Source organism: Carassius gibelio, chromosome A15, assembly GCF_023724105.1.
Source record: "Carassius gibelio isolate Cgi1373 ecotype wild population from Czech Republic chromosome A15, carGib1.2-hapl.c, whole genome shotgun sequence".
NCBI lineage: Eukaryota > Metazoa > Chordata > Actinopteri > Cypriniformes > Cyprinidae > Carassius > Carassius gibelio.
The window spans coordinates 16318292-16337831 of NC_068385.1; the positions used below are offsets into that span (position 1 = coordinate 16318292).

General features: G+C 36.3%; 1 protein-coding gene across 1 annotated transcript in view; it reads right to left on the bottom strand.

Moving 5' to 3' along the window:
• Nucleotides 1–1151: 1151 nt before the first annotated feature.
• The window catches only part of LOC128029353 (TNF receptor-associated factor 4-like), a 32871-nt gene continuing 14482 nt past the window's right edge, over nt 1152–19540 (bottom strand). Inside the window, exons 3-8 of the mRNA XM_052617113.1 lie at nt 11444–11495; nt 9240–9344; nt 8792–8953; nt 7409–7570; nt 4518–4673; nt 1152–3367 (exon numbers count right to left, since the gene is read on the bottom strand). Coding sequence (XP_052473073.1) covers nt 2729–3367; nt 4518–4673; nt 7409–7570; nt 8792–8953; nt 9240–9344; nt 11444–11495 — 1276 coding nt within the window. The 3' untranslated portion in view covers nt 1152–2728. The remainder of the gene's footprint in view (nt 3368–4517; nt 4674–7408; nt 7571–8791; nt 8954–9239; nt 9345–11443; nt 11496–19540) is intronic.

Genomic DNA, 19540 nt, shown 5'->3' on the forward strand with positions numbered 1-19540 from the left:
ACTCTCAAAGCCACTCTTTCAGTTATTATGTGTTGAAATAGATCCACATGATTTCCCATATTACAAAGTTTATATATTAGAAATCGCCATGTTCACATCTACAATACATTTCAAATGTAAAAGTCCCAGTTTCTTACAAAAAACATGGGCAAGTCATATTTCATCCCCAGGGAATTAGAAGATTATTATACGTTTATCTGAGATTATACATAATATAATTAAATAAAACAAATAAATCATATAGATATAAAATAATAATAAAAAAAAATGTTCAAGTGATTTTTCAGGGCCTGTCTCACTAATAAATCGAACAGCTTTTCTCCTCAGGGGGACTTGAGTAGCTTTAATATGCCTTATAAAAAGAAAGAAAGAAAGAAAGAAACCTCCCATACATCCATACAGAGTCCAGAGCAAACCTCTGGCACAACATCAAAGTTGAGCACGTGTCTGCTTCACTTCCTCCCTCTTCATCTCAGGGGGAGATCGGCACATGGAGCAGCGATGTGAGCGTAGTAATGAGATCCAGCCCCCTCTCACTTAGCGTTGTAAAACAAAGCCATAAAAAAACTTGTGCACACTTGGCACTCGTCATGGATGCTAAGAAGTAGCGTGAATGAAATTAAAGCTGCGAGATTATGAGACATTTCAGCCAAACTGTAGCTGTAGAGCCCTTTACAAACCTTTTCACATTTCTGTAACCTTTCCAGCTGTTTTTGATCTGATTGTTTTTTTTTTTTTACCATTTCATAGAGATTGCACTCAAATTGAGCAGCTGATGCAATATTTTCAAGCGAACTGCAACTAGAAAATGACTATTCACAATATAAATTTCCATTTTATTACTTTTCCAGACTCACCTCCTTGTTATTCCACAAATCTTCCACAACTGTGGAAACACTGGCTGCAGATCATTTTACTTTATTCTACACTATTGACACTAATGCTTCACAAGAAGACTAAATCGGAGGACATGCTATTCTTCAGTTTGTTTCTTCAACAAAAGCTTCGTGTTGCTGGTCTTGTGGGCGGTTCCTGCGGGATTGGTAAACTTTTGCGACTGTGGGCCATGTAAACTTTGAGACAGCCAACGGTCACGTGAGAGAAACTGAGAGCTCAGAGAGGTTTGTTTCAGTGAGAGACGACAACAGATCTTGTAGACATTGTTTTATTTCAACTGATATTCGGCAAGCAATCATCAGATCAACATATAAAAACATCTGCACCATTTCGTGTCAAGTTATGTCATGGCGCTTTAAAATAAATACTTCTCGAGAGCAAACAATACAGACATAATATGCAAAATCCAAACCAGACAAAAACAAAATGCCACAGAGGTGAAACATAAAAAGGGTCCATAAAACTTCAACACACAGCCCTCGAAACGAATCGCCAAAAAGAGTTGTAGAAAATATCTCAGGGAATTTTGTAAAATACAGAATCTTAGCAAAAAGGTTTTATATTTTTTTATTTTTTCCAGGTTTTCTTGAAATCATTGTAAAATATTAGCTGGTATCGTAGCAAGATTAAATGTTGAAGAAGAATGTGCTTTTGCATTTTTTTTTAATTAGTATTCACATATATAATAAGTATCAACAAAGTCCTCCACTGGTCTGTATGGAGCAATGGCAGCCATATTGCACAAGGCTCATCTTCCTCAGGCACATGGAAGAACTCTCTTCTCGTTCACATGCTGCGCTAACAGGCAAGGGTAACCATGGCTAATAGCGCCGCGCTTACAACAGCTATACGACCTTGCACTCGACGTGCTTTAGGGCGGCCGTGGCAAATGCCCGCACCTTTCTATTCATCCTCTGCCAGAGAAAGACAAAGAACAGAAAGAATCAACTGAGCATGTGAGTTCAGAGTTCACATTCGAAATCATCCTCCGTTTATGACATGTTTTTCACATTTTAGTTTTTTCACATATTAAAAAAAATTTGGTTCCTTTCGCTCGTCCATCCGTCTCAACACAACAAGCCCTCACACGCTGGTTAAGAATATATGTTACAGTACAAAACCTGGTCCACAACCTCACCATCACCCTCAGACTGAATGTAAACAAGCTCTCGCATGGCTTTCGATCCGAACCGGAGTGCATGAACTTCAAAAATGTGTCGTTTTCCAACGTACAGTAACAAAAAAAGCTTTAGCACCTCGGAATCGGTCCTAATGTTAAAAAACATAACTTGTCAAGTACTACAATGCATCAAACAAGTCTCGAACTGCTAGAGTAACTTATACATTTAGTTCACAGCCGTTGAAGTTAGTTTACGTAAAATTAGCTAAACTGGAAAAAAGTTCTGTTGAGTTTCTTTTCAAGGACCGATGCTGGGCGAAAGTGTGTACACAAAAGGGTAAAAAGAGGATTAGTGTGTGTACGCCGAATGCCTGCAGTCGTATCCCAGAGCTCCGAAAAACATTCTCAAAGTGCAAAGCTTACGAATAGCCTTTCACAATCCGCTTTAACCGTTTACTTTACATATGTGAGTAAAATAACATTTAAATTAAAATAAATGTTCTAGGCACTACTGAATGTCCAAAGGCATTGCTGTAGATTGAGGAAGAGAGTGCTGGAAAGCAAATCCAAAAGTGATGACTTTGCGAAACACTTCTACGTGGAGATACGGACCCCAGTTGAATAACCAGACAGACGAGCTCCGAGTCTCGGCAGAGTTTCAGACAGGGTCCACAAAGACGTACGTCAAGACAAATCGTCACTCGAACAGTCTCAAGCCATGATTTTTTGCGGGATCTCTATGGAAGCTTTGAGGAAGATGGAGTTGTCGCGAATGTAGTTCCTCTTCTTGATCTCCTCGTGCGAGATGAACTTGGGGTAACCGAAACCCAGCGTGCTCTCGTCCAGCGAGTTTCGGCTGCTGCTGCTGCACGGTTTCTGGAAGTTCTTCCAGTTGGGATCAGGGTTGAAGGTCTCCGTGATATGCTGAGGTTTGGACAGCGACGGGTCACTCTGGTCCAAAATGGAGAAGGTCACCTTGTAGGAGAAGGGCCATTCCAGCAAGCTGTCGTACTCGCCGGGCAGCACGCGGATGTAGATAGACAGATGCGAGCCCTCGCCGCTGCCGTTCCCGTTCAGGAAGGCGGACACCTGGAGCTTGTAGCCGTAGCGGTGCGTGTAGAAAGGCGGGCTGAAGAACTCGTGGTTGTTGCGGAGTTTGGCCTCCTGCAGCTTGCGCGAGTAGTCGGTCAGTTTCCAGATGAGGACGCCGTCGTTACTCACCGACAGCTCTTCCATGTCACGTCTCAGCTCCATGATTTCCTGCCGCTGCCGTCCCACCAGATTACACATCATGGTCAGGTGGGACTTTGTGCTCTCTTCCAGGTGACGTCCAATTGCCAACTTTGGGCACTATAAACCAGAGCAAAGAAGCATAGTGTGAATTGGCTTGCAGTTCTCATCTGCATAATGCTATTAGCATAACTTATAGACCTTGATCATCATTATAGACATCATATTTAATTTGAGACAATGACAATCAGTTAGTCAATGTATCAGTGTAATAATTAAAAAATATACAACATTTTTTTACTGAGAATAAACAGCCGTATTCAAAACGTTTTCTTAAATTTGTTTAAAAATGTAACGTAGATAACTTAAGAATAAATTATTTGATAAATCATTTAAAAATATAAAACATTTCAAAATTACTTGTTTTTAAATAAACCAATTTTAAATATGTATGTTTATTTACTGTTATTATTTTATTATCTACCTACATTGTTCAGTGTATTACTGAAACAATAAAATGTAAATAAATTAATAATATAATAATTAATAATATACAAACAAACATTTAAAAATTATTATTTAATATCTGTCAAATAATAAAATGAAACATAAAAAAAATAAAAGTTAAAAAAAATAGCTTCTGATTATTAAATAAAACATTTTAAATATTTGTCAATTTGGAAAGTGATTCATTAATCTTTTACTGTTTTTATTTTAATTTTTTTACAAATATTTTACTGTTACATTTAACTACATTTATAACATTAAACCGTTGTCCTATGTCTATTTATTTGATCACTTAAAAAGTGATTTAGTAATTATTTTACTGTTACATTTACTTCAAGTAAAAATGTAAATAAATTAATGAAGTATTTTTTTTTACAAAGTTTTTAAACATGATGAATTTAACATGTTTTTTTTATTTATTGTTTCCATTTAAAAGTGACTTATTTGCACTTTTATAGATTTTTTTAAATTATAAATTAATAACTTCTTTTAATTTTAAGTAGCACTGCTATTCTTCTATACTTTCAGGTCTATATACTGCAAGTAAAGGCAAGAGACCAGAAATGCATAAATGCATAAAACTTATTTCCCCAAATTCCCTTGATCTCAAAAACTAGAAAAGATGAAATATCATAGCAGACATCCCATCCTTAAGCATCAAAGAATTTGTTTACTAACATGGACACAATTTTTACAGGTGTAAAAAACAGGAAAACTGCATCGGAATCAGGGGAATTCAGTGAAGTTACAGCACAGGACTCACTCTGTGTTTGCAGCCAGCCTCCTTGAAGGGGCAAAGGACCAGCGCACTGCCACAGCTCTCCTTCACGTGGTTGGCCAGATCCTCACGTGCGATGTTCGGGGTGCCACACTGATTAGGACACTGCACAGGGAAGCGAGGGCAGTGGTACTGGTGGTTCTGGGGGATGAAAGGCAACAGTCAGAATTGACGTGAATCTGTAGGTTGAGCTGGGATTTCTTTAGCAATAACAGCTTGAGCATTAAGGCGTGAGAATTAAAATACGCATGGATTCATGAAATCATCATGAGTTCATCTATAAGAATCACTGAACTCGTGTTCCTGTACCTCAACTGCTGGAGCATGACACCATGGGTTCAGTTCCCAGGAAACACACACTGATAAATATTTAGGCTTTGGATTAAAGCGTTGGTCAAATATCAGTCATAAATGATGCATCAAAAAGCACACAAATGTGAATCGTCCTCATTGTGTATATATATATATATATATATATATATATATATATATATATATATATATATATATATATATATATATATATTAGTGCTGTCAAAATTAGCGCGTTAACGCATTCGATTAATTTGAAATATTTAACGCGTAAAAAAAAAATAACGCAATTAACGCGGTTGCAGTTTTTTTTATTTCCAGTTGTGGCCTATGTGTGTTCAACGTGCAAAGAAATATGGATAAGACCAAGGAAGGACTTTTAGACGGAAAGTTTCAGTATAAAACTCTGCCGGATTACTCTTCAGTCTGCCACAAGAAACATTACTCTTCATTTAGTCTGCCACAAGAAACAGCAACATTAAAATCATGAACTCAAATGTCATTGTTTAAAAAACAAAAAACACAATGACTGTAACAGTGCGTAAATCAGACCTTTCTGTAACGCTAACGTTAATAAGCTTAAAGAAATAATTGTGTAGCGGAGTATTTTTTGTACACAGTGCCGCGAACTGTCAATCACTCCTGTGCGCGTGCATCACTGTCCTCCTCAGCTGCAGCAACTTGCGCTCTCTCTCTTCATCAAGCTTTAAAACAAAAAGGGGACAAAAAGATCATATTGTCTTTGTGCATAGGCTATAGATTAATTAGATAAATGAATATCTAAATTTGTGCCTTGCCGTCTACGGTATTTGTTTAGAACTTAGAAAAAAGATCCGGTACGCTACAAGCACGTTCTGGGCGCACGGAGAGGTGGCGGTACGTACCGGCCCACTTAAAGCACTGGCAATGACTATACTTTGGAATTTTTTTGCAGTCCACTTAGAATTCAACATGGAAATCATTTTTGTTTTTTATTGGCATTGATTGTTTTGAAATTCAAATGGTACTTACATGCCTGTGTTTTTATTTCTGTAATAAATATGGCTTTGAAGCCAACAGTTAATTTGGAGGATATTGATGGTTTATTGGAGGTATGTTGTTTACATGAGAAAATCTGTGTTACAAGTTAAACAAAAATTCCAATAAACAATCATATTTTGAATTTAAATAGTTTCTTTGTCTTGAGTTTACATTAATTATTTACATTTTACATTTACATATCCAAAAAGTTTCAGTCTTTTAATTGCGATTAATCGCGATTAATCGTGATTAATTTTAAAAAATTGTGCGATTAATTTTTTAATCGATTGACAGCACTAATATATATATATATATATATATATATATATATATATATATATATATATATATATATAAACTTCAGCTCCAATTTTGTAATAATATAATATTATGTAATATTACCAAACAAAACAAATGTGAAATTAATGTGTTATTTAATACTGAACTATTCTAATATTTCACTGTTAAATCTAAATATACTTAAGAAAATCGAATGATAATAATAATAATTTTATTCTACAGTACAGCTCCAAAATTACAACATTAATATTTATGCCTCTCTTAATTTCTGCATTTTCGAACATTTAACCATTGAGCTTTTATATAGATTTTTTATAAATCAATAAAAACGCAAAAGAAATGTTAAAGTGTCTCTTCTATTAATAACAGCCAGTTTCTAAGCGCTTCTGCTCAACACAAGTTTGGAAAAATGGCTTATGGATGTTTCATTTCCAAATGCACATTATAAGCAGGACCCAAACTTCGAGCAGATGAATAGAGTTCATGCGGAGCAGCATTTACTGAGAACCAAGCTGCTCTGAAACACTGAAAACACAGGATCATGAGCTGCTCGCATGTCATTTTATTGAAATAAATTGCAACAGTCGAGATCTAATAATCACACTAAGGCACATTGCAATCATTGTTTTATGTGGGTTAATATTGCAGCCCTATTCAGTGTAATTAAAAACACTTTATTTAACAAAATATTCGTGTTTTCTGGATTTTATGCTCAGTAGGCTATCAACCTGTAAGCGTAGAGACATACTAACATCAGAATCCACTGAAATCAACAACAAGTCTAGTTTTTCTTTCAGAGCGCTGAAGTTGGTCACTAATGAGGACAGATGTAGCGAAGCAGCGCACTAGGCTTCAGAACAGAGCTGGTGTGTCCATCAGCCAGGCAGCTGAATCTCACAGTGTTTCCAGGATGTTTACCGCTATGTGTGCGAACGCAGGTGTTATAAGAAGAAGCTAGGCCAGCCCAAGCTGTGGTTGGCACCAAACCCAGAATTTAGTTTGAAAGCCAGTGTTTATGTAGTCACAGGCCCACTGCCATCCCACTCTGTGCAGCCTCAAAACCCCTTTAATTCACCACTGAGCGGCTACTGTTCCATTCACACTTGTCGCTGGCCGTGCGCATAGAAAGATCAACAGTCAACACTATCTGCATCCATTTTTCTATCGTACAGATGCAAGGCCACAGCTGTAGTCAGAGTGCTGCAGGATTTCGATGTAGGGGTTTGCTGTGCCGTGTCTCTCACCTGGATGGTGTCGAAGACGAACTCTTTGCCGCAGTACTTGCAGGGCTGTGTGCGTTTGGGGCATTCGGTCATGGTGTGCTGGGATAATAGTCTTCTCATCATTCTTGCGCCACACTTGTTCTCGCAGTACACGCTCTCCTGCGGACAGATGCCCTGGTGGTTCTGAGAGACACGAAAGGAGATGGAGACGTCAGAGGAAGAAAAGAAACTAGATTTATTATGAGATCTGTCAATTCTAACAGCCCAAAATCTGCAGACAGACTCTGATTTGACAGGCGTTGACCCACCCAGACTGCAAATTAGGGCAAAAGTCATCTACTGTATTCCAGCTGCAACTAGAATGCTTTCATGTCACAAAAGACCACTTCCTATAAAGCAGAAAATTCCAAATAAAGGTTGTTTAATCATAAACTGAAACAATTTAGTGCAATTTTGCAGCTTACCCACAAAACACAAAATACAATAAAAAGGGCCTAATTGTCTCTTTATACATTGGGAGGTTTATATTAGAAATAAGTGCCACTATATTAGCAAACTACCACCGTTCTTGTGCTACTACAAGACCAAATTGCCAATTTGCTCATAATGAAATCACACATTTCAGAACATGGAGAAGCACACAAGCCTCTTTCTTTGTGTAGAATTCCTTATTATAGAGCACAAACAGACAATAATCAAATAAGAAAGCTAATATGTCTTTGATAATATGCTAATGCATCCAAAAGGCTTATATTTTAAACAATAGATTATGGCATGGATGACGTTAACAGGTTCCCTCAACAAAAAGCCAATTCGATTTTTCCATTTGCAGAAAATAAGCTCTGTGTCCAACACATTTTGTTCATCAAGAGAGTCTTCAGAAATGAACACAACGCCTAAATAAAATCATGAGGTGAAAGCTAAAGTTAGGCTGTGAAGGCTTCCAACAAACTTTCAGATTTTATTAAAAATTCACAAAATGGAAAGTTAGAGAAGTTTGCACGTGCGCTAGTTGTGACAATCACATTTAGCCACATGTTAGCAAATTATCAAGTGTCTTTTTCAAGACATGGAAAAGCTCAAAATGACAAAGACAATTTATTTATATAACACAATTAATTACAACTTCCGTCGACCAATGAGCTTTCCACTAGGTTATTAAAAACCGAAAAGCACGCAACAAACAAACAGAAAAATTATAAAATCGTACAAATATCCCACGTGGGGTATTACTGAATTTATTTTATAGCCACAAAATAGAAGAGTATTTTATATTGTAGAATAAAACCTGAAAATATCTTGAGCTAGTGTCGAACACACCTTATTTCAGCATTTAACCAAAACAATGTTCAATGCGAATTCGTTTAATGAAAACCCGTCTCGGCTGGGATTTGAGCGCGGTACCTCGTAGGCCTCTCCTGTGAACTCGCTCCCACAGAACTCGCACTTGACCTTGCGTTTGGGACAGTCGTGCTGCAGGTGCTCGGGCAGGTCTCTGCGGGTCAGCTTGACGGAGCAGCGGTTGGGACAGGGGATCACATTGAAGGCGCAGGTTGAGAAGTGGCTCTGGGAAACAAACGGACAAGTATGCTTTTGTAGTATAGATTTATGGTGACATAGTTCCCGTTTTAGGCCAGATCTACCTAGTTCCCCCAAAACAGTTGCTGGTACCCATCGACTGTGGAAGTCAACGGCTACCGTCAACTGTCTGGTTACCAACACTCTTTAAAATATCTTCTTTTGTGCTCATCAGAAGAAAGTCAGTCATACAGGGTTGGAACAACATGAGGGAGAGTAAATGGCAATAGCTACATTGGGAGTCAGTAATTGTAAAAGGTGAAAGCATTATTACCTGTAGTTGTTTCATCTGGCCGGTCCAGCGGCAGCCCTCTTCACTGTGAATACAGCGGATGGGCAGCGCCAGGATCTGCTGCTCCAGCTCAGGGTCAGGATAGATCTGGAAGACACATTAATCAACGTCGTCTCCTCTCTTCAAACACACACATTTATTCACCACTCAAGGACAGGACAGACGTCTGGATTTAAACGTTCACATATTGACTCCGACACAGTATACGCTTATGGTTTCTCCCATGCTAAAAGGGGATTGTCTGTTGATATGATTACTGTAAAGTCACGTCATTCGATGAGGATTCAAGTGCTCGGAAATGACAGCAGTGCTTGACCATAAAACATAATTGTGTAACATGCAAAACCGTGAACGTGGATTTTGAAAGACTGGGAACAGAAAACGGTTTTGTTCAAAACACAAATACACTTCTACACTATCAAATTCAATTGCTCGGTGAACTCAACTAGAGCCCGGTGAAACGAGTGCGTACAAGTGCAACTGTGTGTGTACGATAGATCCAGAGGATACTGCATCTTCCCTTCATCCAAAAATTCACTTCTCCATCCTTAGTCCTCCTCCTCCTTCACTCCTAGTCCCATATGCAGCGTCCCCCTCGCCCTCCCAACCACACACATACAAATTCATTTTCATTGACATGTTTTCTGTCACACTGAGGTAAACTCTCCCAACTGTGCCACCCTGCCTTACAAACGACGGCTGAACATTTATGGAAGATTTGTAGATGAAAAACCCCTACAACAAATTAGATAAAGAACTAAATGTTTAAGCAGGCGAGTAGTTTTCAGTATAAGAAACATTTCTTATAATCATCAATATTCCAGGATGAGTAGAGTTACCCCAACAACTTCACACAAATCACAGTTTCAACGGATTCGTGCACTAAAGCTCTTTCCAACACAGAACAGGTTTAACTCTGTGCATGTGCTCTTACAGAAGCATGTCAAACACACTTTTTTTTTTTTAAAGAACACCGTAATAGTGCTGGAATTTGGATAAGTGAGAGATGACTTCATGCCCACCCCACCAAAAAAAAAAAAAGTTTGATTGAACACATTATATGTAATTTACTGTACAATTATGTATGATTACATAGTTGCATTCTATTACTTGCAGACATTTTTTAGGTTTCATTCCACCATCAAAAAATAAAAAATAAATCACTCATTCAGAGTAGCTCTTGTTAAATTGAAGGTATGCTCATCATCATCTGATTGCTCAGAGGTTTTATAATCTCACACACTAGGGCAGTGAGAAAAATGACTCTTTATTAAACGCCGACACTTTTCCCAGCTCAGCCTGATTAATTAACTAAAGAGCTAGATGAAAAATCAGCCAATACTTTAATTAAAGATTTGGTGAAATTCCTCCTTTAATGTGGCATGGTGCAGATTAGCTAAACCGCAGAGTAATAATTGCCTAACTGAAATATTTTGCAAGTAGGAGGCTACTGTATTAATATTTAACTCCTTCATGAAGAGATTAACCCTAAACTCTCCTTTATAAATTATAAAAAAATTTGCCACACATCAGTGATTCTCAACCTGATGTTTGTTTGTGTACACACACACACACACACACAAACACACACACACATTTTTTTCCCCTGTTCTCTTCAGTTTAGGAACATTATAAATACTTTTTTTTTTTTTACTTAATGCACAGCTGTTTAGATATATACTTTTGCTATTAAAATATATACATATAATAGTTTATTATATATATATATATATATATATATATATATATATATATATATAATATAGTTTATTATATATATATTTTATATGTATATACATATCATCAGAAATAGCACACTGCCGCATTAAAGCAGCATTATATATATTCGGTTATATTCTGAACTGTCCTCTCGGTCTCTTTTGACAGTCCCAGGGAAATGCGTGGCCTGTGGTAGTTCATTAGTGGGATTACTCGGGTGGTTTGAGAAGCGTGGACGAGGGGCGAGTGCCCGGGGCAGTCAGTGACTCACAAACATAGCCTGCTATTGTTGACACATTAGCATTTCGTTCACTCTCGCAAAGCCACTCGAGAAAAGTTGTACTGCAAATCAAGGCCCAGAGCGAGGCCGCTGTAAGTCCACTGGGATGTAAAGAACTGTGGGAGATTGCTCTGTAATCTGGTCTACAGCAGAATGGACCAGAGATTCGTGCTGAGTGCATTCTTACCTTGGCGTAATCCAGTGGGAGCTGGTCCTCCGGGCACTTGAAGACCCCCTCACTGCAAGCAGAAGAAGAGAAAGTGGTGTTTTCAGCTTCTGAGCAGCACAGAACAGATCAGATACAAATAACGGATTCTGTTCAGGTCTGTCATAAACAGCAGATTCAGAGTAAAAGCATCTGAAAATATATTGCAAGAGGAAACTAGATTTTTTGAAGAAGCTGGCGAGTATAATCATAAAGTAAAATGTACTAATATTTTCCTTGAATACATGAGTGTATGCATCTTTAAAATCATTTTCAAAAAGGTTTTAAAAGTTATACATTTATTTCTTTATTTTTTTGTCATACATGGCTTTTTTTCCGACCTGAACTAACCCTCCCTAGTTTTAAAAAGGTCCAATTGTCTGATATTTAAGAAACTTTTCTTTCTATGTCATTTCCTGTTTGTTTTTCTCTACATGGTTACTAATAAAAAGAGCTCTCATTAATTTAAAGCTGAAACAAAATATAAATATTAGATAAAAACTTTAATGGAAATTAGACATGTTGCCTTGGCAATAAAAATAAATAAAAAGTTTAAGCTTTAAAAGTTTAAAAAGGAAAAAAAAAATAGTTCAGATAGAGATAGCAAAATATTTTATTAAATAAAATATTTTTTTTTTAAGTTTAAACCGAAATAAACAGTAAAACTAAAAAGAGTAAGAATTATATTTAAGAATTATAAAATCACAGGCATTTTTTAAAATAAAACTTGAATTAAAAATGAAAGAGAAAAAACAAATGCAAATTGAAAATATTAATAAATAGTATATAAATAATATCTAATAATGTCTGGTCACACATCACTCATGTTTTTCTTCATTATGATACCAAGTTTTTATTATTTCTATTTTTATTTTTTAAGTTGAATCATGGACATGACAGATGAATCAAGCCAACGTTTTATTTTATACCTCAATAATATATATCTGAATTAATTTAAACACATAAATTAAAAACCTGCTCAACATAGAAGAGGCTTATTATTACATGCATGAATTGCACCTTTTAAGGTAAATTTGAATAAATTCATTCAATGGGACAAAAAAAAGGGTGCCATTCATGTCTGTGGCACAAATGGTACATGATTGGTGGTTTGTTTAAAGCCCTCACTTTAAGTATGTACACCAGTAGTAGTGAGTCCACCACTAAACATTTCTGTCTGATTCGCGGAGCACCCTAATCTGCACTCTTTGCCCTTTTTTCTCAAACTAGGATGAAGGTTAATTATGTACCCTAGTTGTGAACTGCTTACAACAACGCCGAAAAAGAGCAGAGAGAAAGACACTGTGGTGGGACATAAAAAAGAAAAAAAGAAGACATGAGATTCGTCCCGGCTGTGAGGCGACCAGCTGAGAGGGGCGTCGTGCCTCATTAGCGGGGCCCCTCTGGCAGCATGGGCCGTCCAGAACACTGATGTCACCATGAAATATTCACATGGTTAATAATGGAAGTGACGGCTGTAGGGGGAGGTGTGTGTGTGTGTGTGTGTGTGTCATTGTGTCCAACTGCACAGTGCTGTTATTTACATAAAAAAGAATCCAAAAGGACCATCTGTGGAAACGTCCCAAGAGATGTGTTAATACAGCCCCTCTACTGCCTACAGACTCTATACAGAGGCCATTAAACAGCACTGATCAGTGTTATTTTACTATTATTTATATACACTGCAAAACATTCAGCACAAAAACTATTTTAACTCTAACTTAGTCTAAAATTAATAGTACATTTCAGAATTAGGAAGAAATGGCAAGTAACACAATGAATGAAAAAATAAAATTTTGGGGCAGAAAAACTGAACTGTGCAGCAATCTTTTTTTTTCCAGTGTACATAACTTTCTTACTCTGATTTTTGTCTTGTTTTCCAGTACAAACATCAATATACAACATTTAACAGAAAAGCAAAATGATTTAAGATATTAAGACTTGTTTTCTGAAAAAATACAGTATCAATATCAAGTAAGTAAATCCTGAGAACGAGAAATAATCTCTGCAAATAAGGTAAAAATAAACTCAATCAAAAGGAAATACAATACATTTTGATACATTTTTCAGAAATCAAAACTAAATATCTGGTGTATATAAGTTTGCTTACAGACTACATCTTGATTTAAAATGTCTAGATATTTGTACTGGAAAAATAAATGATAAAATTACAGAGTAATTTCTGCATGAGCATTTATTTTAATATTGTATATTTTCATTATCATTTCAGGTGAAGTTTAAGCAATTTTATATCCTTTTGTCAGTTCTATTCATTTGTGTGTATTTTTTTTTAATAATATATATATTTAGCTTTAATTTATGTATATTTAAGTTTTGGTAATAAACAACATTTTTTAATTGCATATTACACTTTTATTATCTTATGTATGTATATTTCAGCTTCCTTTCAGTTAATGACTCACAATTAATACGATAGATGATAATGATTCATTTTTAATAGTTAACCCTACCACATACAATAAGAACATTTATTTAAAAGGAAAAGTGCACGGCGAGTTCAATATTTGTATGTATAGTCAAAAAAAAAAAAATGCATTTTGCATTATGATGAAACCTTGTGACAGGCGAAACAAATCAAAAATCATTTCTTCTCTGACTTTTAAAAAATAAGGCCACAATATCTCCTCTGATGTAAAGGGAATGACACATCACTTTACTTGGACGGTCCCAAACCTATTTGGGGGCCAGATGGAGAGGCTTTTAACACTTGAGGTGACAGTGTGTCAGCAGGGCAGCAATTAATACATTAGGCTTTAACAAAAAAGTCAATCAATTACCCACAAGAGGAAGGCCTACTAATGCAAATACACTGGACTATTTCTAGACCATCAATGTGGTTCTGTTCAGCTTTTCAGATACGCTCTGATTTACAACTGAGAACCGCCTCTTGACTGATGAACAAACATGAGACAGAGAGGTGGACAAGGTACACCGGAAACTCTCGTGTAAATAAATGACTTGTCAGACTGATTCCTTCCAGAGACGAAGATACAACCGGCAGCCATGCATTAATCTGTTGCACGCCTCTAATTCGGACTGACTCTGAGGAACTGACTCATTTGTTGAGACTCAGCGCTGTTATGCTCCAGCGCCGTATTAACATTTGTGTAAGAAGGACAACATCAGCAAATGCACTTCATCTTCAATGCTAAACACTTCGAAACCCTTGATGTCTGGCCCCTTCTCTATGCTTTGAAAGCCACGCATTAAGGGAATCTCTTACATTTTGTCTCTTAACTTTACAAGAGTGCTGATCTGACAGATTTGAGTTAAAGGGATAGTCAAAAGTCTGTCATCGTGCAGACCCCCTAACATTGCTCCAAACATCAAATCTCATTCACGCTTGCACATATTCAAGACACAAAGTGTGAGTCAGTAAAAAAGAAAAATGCATATCTTTACATTTCAATCTGCTGCTCACACAAAAATGTCTGTTAAAGATTAACCCTAACGCTAAGCTTAACTCATTTTTAGGGCTGTCAAAGTTAATGTGTTAAATCAAGATATTGTTTAACACAGATATTTACCAAATTTTATAATATTACTGGTTCATTCTGCTTTCTAAATACAGCCCTAGTTTTAAACATTAAGAAAGAAAAACAAATAAACATACAGTTCTATAAATAAAACAAATTACATGTTTCAGATATTTTTTCACCAACATGCAGTCCTTGATCTTATTTTATCTTGTTTTGATATTCTTTAAAAAAAAAATTTCACTGTTTTAATCATTTTTAACACACACACACACACACACACGATTTATATTTCACATAAACTCCAGATTTATTTTCTTTTTACTTTTTACTCATCATAGAATTGTGCAAAAAATGTATCACAGTTTCCAAAAAAAAAAAAATTAAGCAACACAAATGTTTTCAGCATTGATAATAATAATTCCTTGATCAACAAATCAGCATATTAGAATAATTTCTGAAGGAAATTTTCATCAGATAAATTAATTACATTTTTAAATATATTAAATATAAAACAATTATTTTAAACTGTAATCATATTTTTACAATTTCAATGTATTTTTGATCAAATAAATGCAGCCTTAGTGAGACTTCTTTCAGAAACATAAAAAAAAATATGTCTACAATATAATATAACACAATACAATATAATACAATATGGCAGTCAAGTCAAGTCAAGTCTCCTTTATTTATATAGCACTTTAAACAAAAAAGATTGTGTCAAAGCAACTGAACAACATTCATTAGGAGAACAGTGTGTAAATAATGCAAAATGATAAAGGCAGTTCATCATTGAATTCAGTGATGTCATCATCCAGCTCAGTTCAGTTTAAATAGTGTCGGTGCATTTATTTGCAATCAAGTCAACGATAATCGCTGTAGATGAAGTGACCCCGACTAAGCAAGCCAGAGGCGACAGCGGCAAGGAACCGAAACTCCATCGGTGACAGAATGGAGAAAAAAAACCTTGGGAGAAACCAGGCTCAGTCGGGGGGCCAGTTCTCCTCTGACCAGATGAAACCAGTAGTTCAATTCCAGATTGTGCAGAAGAATCATCTGTTTCCTGTCACAATATCCTTTTAAGGTACTCAAAACTCCCCCACTCTAAATCACATGTGAGCCTTGGGGCAAATAAGTGAAAGTGGCGTTCCTCCAGCACGCAGGCCGGACTGACAGATGCTCTGCTAGAAAGAGATGAAGGCCCATGTGCTGTAACAGCAGGACAGATGAGAATGCCTGCAGACTAATTACATATTCATGTCTCTCACCCTTCATCTAACACAGAGCTTCAGCCCTCTGATCTCTCTTGAACATCGTCTTCTACTTCCTGTGGGCACATCAGGGTCAGATCTGTAGTATTGACAGAGCTCTTCACTTCTTATCAATGATTCTTGACGGCCTCCCAAACTCCTTAAGATTCTCTGCCATGGCCCCAGGTCAGATTACTGAGCCGACTGTCGGTAAAGTGATACAGATGAGGACAAGCGTCACACCTTCAACATCGCCTTTGACAGGCAGGCCACTGGGAAGTGGCCAATCACTGTAGACAAAGCTCAACAAAGGGAAACTTAGAGAGAAGAGAGTGAATCTGAATGGCTTCTTTAGAAAGCAATAGATCTCTCTTTCTGTCGCAGAACTGTGAAGGTGTACAGTCATCGATTGAACTGAGTTGAATAGTAAGTGCACTCGAGGACGGTTGAAGGCAGTTAAATGAATCTCTGCCCTTGAAAAGTGCACTGCATGTTCACTTGGATAGAGGAACCACAAGTGTGAGATTTCAGATCTTACAAAATCATTCTTGTTCATTTCACTATTAAGCTTCTGACGGATCCCGATTCTACCTCACAGTAAAAAAAAAAATATAGACTTTATTTCTCATATTGTTTTGTTAAATCTCACAGATGTGACTGTATATTTTATCCCACAACTGCAGCTTTCTAACATTTGTGACTTTATCTCTCGCAATTGTGAAATAATTTCTCATAGTTTTCACTTTTCATGTTACTTCGTGTAATGTCAAATTTTTCATCATATTTAATTCATTTTTGCATCATAATTGCGAATTTCTTTTCCTAATCATCACTTAATTTTCTACAAATTTCACATTTATACTTCTTTGAATATTTCTCAAAACTGCAGCTTTATCATAATGCCATTTTATATCTCACAACTGTGACCTTCTCACATTTCCAACTATTTCTTATATTCAAATGTACTTCTCCTTGTATCATTTCTTGTAATTGTTAGTTTAGAGCTTACATTTACAACTTCATTTCTTGTAATTGTTTTGTGATTTCTTGTAATTGTCTCAAAATGTGACTTTATATCTCACAAATGCAACTTTATATCTCACAACTGTGACCTCACATTTCTAACTATTTCTTATAATTGCAAATTTATTTTTTCCTTGTTTTCTCATAATTTCTTGCAATCTTTAGTTTAGATCTTACAAATTGCAGCTTCATTTCTTGTAATTATCTCACAGTTGGGATTGTATAGCTCACAATTGCAGTGTTCTTAATTTTGCATCTACTGTATTTCCTTGTAAATGTAAACATCGTTTTCCTCCTATTTCTCCTTATTTAAATTTGTGACAGTTTCTTGTAATTGCAAATACATTTCTCACAATCATCACTTCATTTCTTTTAAATATGCTTTATATCTCACAAATATGATTGTATATGTCACAACTGAGATTCAAATGTATGCCTATTTCTCATAACTGTGAATTTATCAACATCTTCACTTTATTTTTCATACAATTTCCTCATCATTTTCACTTTATTTCTTGTAATTATCAGTTTAGATCTCCTAACTGCTACTTTATTTCTTGTAAAAATTGTAGACTTCATTATATCTCACAGATGTGATTGTAGATCTCACAGTTACAACTTCTGCAACTTTTTCTTGTAATCCCAACTTTATTTCTTATAGTTGTCACCTTATTTCTCACATTTGTAACTATTTCTTGTTAGTGTGACATTATTTATTGTAATTATCACTTTTGATCTCACATTTGCAACTTTATTTCTAGTAACTGTGACTTTATACCTCACAATTGGGACTTAATTTCTTGTAATTGTGGCTTTATATCTCACAAAGTGACTATTTATTATTTTAAACTTGAATAGAATAGATTATATATTTTGGGCTAAATTGTTAGCATCCATGCTCCAGTCGCGCTCACACAGGATTTGCAGGTTTGATTCCACCCGGTCATATTTCCTGATCTCATTTCTGCTCTTGCTTCCCAATTGCCTTCGGTTCACTCTTAATTAGATTATTAACAAAGTAAGAAAAGAACAGAAAACCAGGTATTTAACTTTTCTGAACTACAAGTGCAGTAAAGTTTCTGACTTCAGCACTTACCTGTTCCTCACTCACTGCTGCCCACCCTTTATTGCAGTGTCCTAAGCATGATTTGCTGATGTGCTTTAATATGCACTTATCATGCAAATTCTGTGCACTGAGAAGCTGAATCGACTGTAAATGTATGATGACGCACTCAGAGGAAGTGTGTGGTGGTCTCTGGCATGACTCTAAAATCACAACGGTAGGCAATGACCTGTCTCAGTTTATTTTCAACATAACAAAATATGTGATCGTACATGTCAGTGTTTAAATCATAACATGTAGATTTATATAGTCACCATTGGTGACCTTAGCAAAACTTTACATTTGCAAATGAATATTTTAGTCGCAGTATGGAACCCTGCTCACCATAACGGGAATGATAACAACAGTATTCAAATCTGGACGCAGTGTGAACTGAATATTCATTCAAGTTCATTTCAAATGCATGGATACATTTTAGGAAGCACCCAAGTGTAGCAAAATACATCAAGGCTGCTTGATTAACCTTGATTTCAACACCTGAACATAGCTGTAAAAGGTTTTGAGAGCAAAAGCTAACCCAGGGAGTCTTTTTTTGGTTAGAGTATGATACATGAGGGAGGCAAAGGAAAATCAATTTCATCTCATTAAATGTGTTGCAGTGGAACAAGCGGCTGTTATTAGTCCCGATGGAGATGCCACGCATTTATAATCTCATCCCAGCTCAGTCCAGCACAACCAACATGTCCAGTTCTGCACGATTCTGCACCATTTGTAGGTTGCGAATCAAATATATGCACATTTGTGGCATGCTTTATGTCAAACCTGCAGTGTTCATGCAGCTCAAATGCTTCTGTCATTAAAGCAAATAGATTTCCTCAAAACTAAGACATTATGAAACTCACTAAATTTTCCAAAACATTCACTCAAATTGTAAATGTAAGTGCTGCGATGGTCCTAAACACCTTCTCAAGTGCTATGATGAGAACACAGGTGACCTAGTACTGTCCACTTGATCAGATTACCGAGACAGACGGCTATTCAAATCAGCTGTGAACTTGGCATGGCATTAGACCTGGGAACGAAGAACCTAGGAAAGGTGTCAATGGAGTATAATGGTTCCTGGCGAGCTTTAATGGTAGCTTGAAAGAGCCTGATCTCATCTATGAACGTCCAAAGTGGTTAAGGAGTGTTTCTACATTAGACTTGGCACACATATGAGAAGGAGACACCGGCCCGTGTTGAGAGG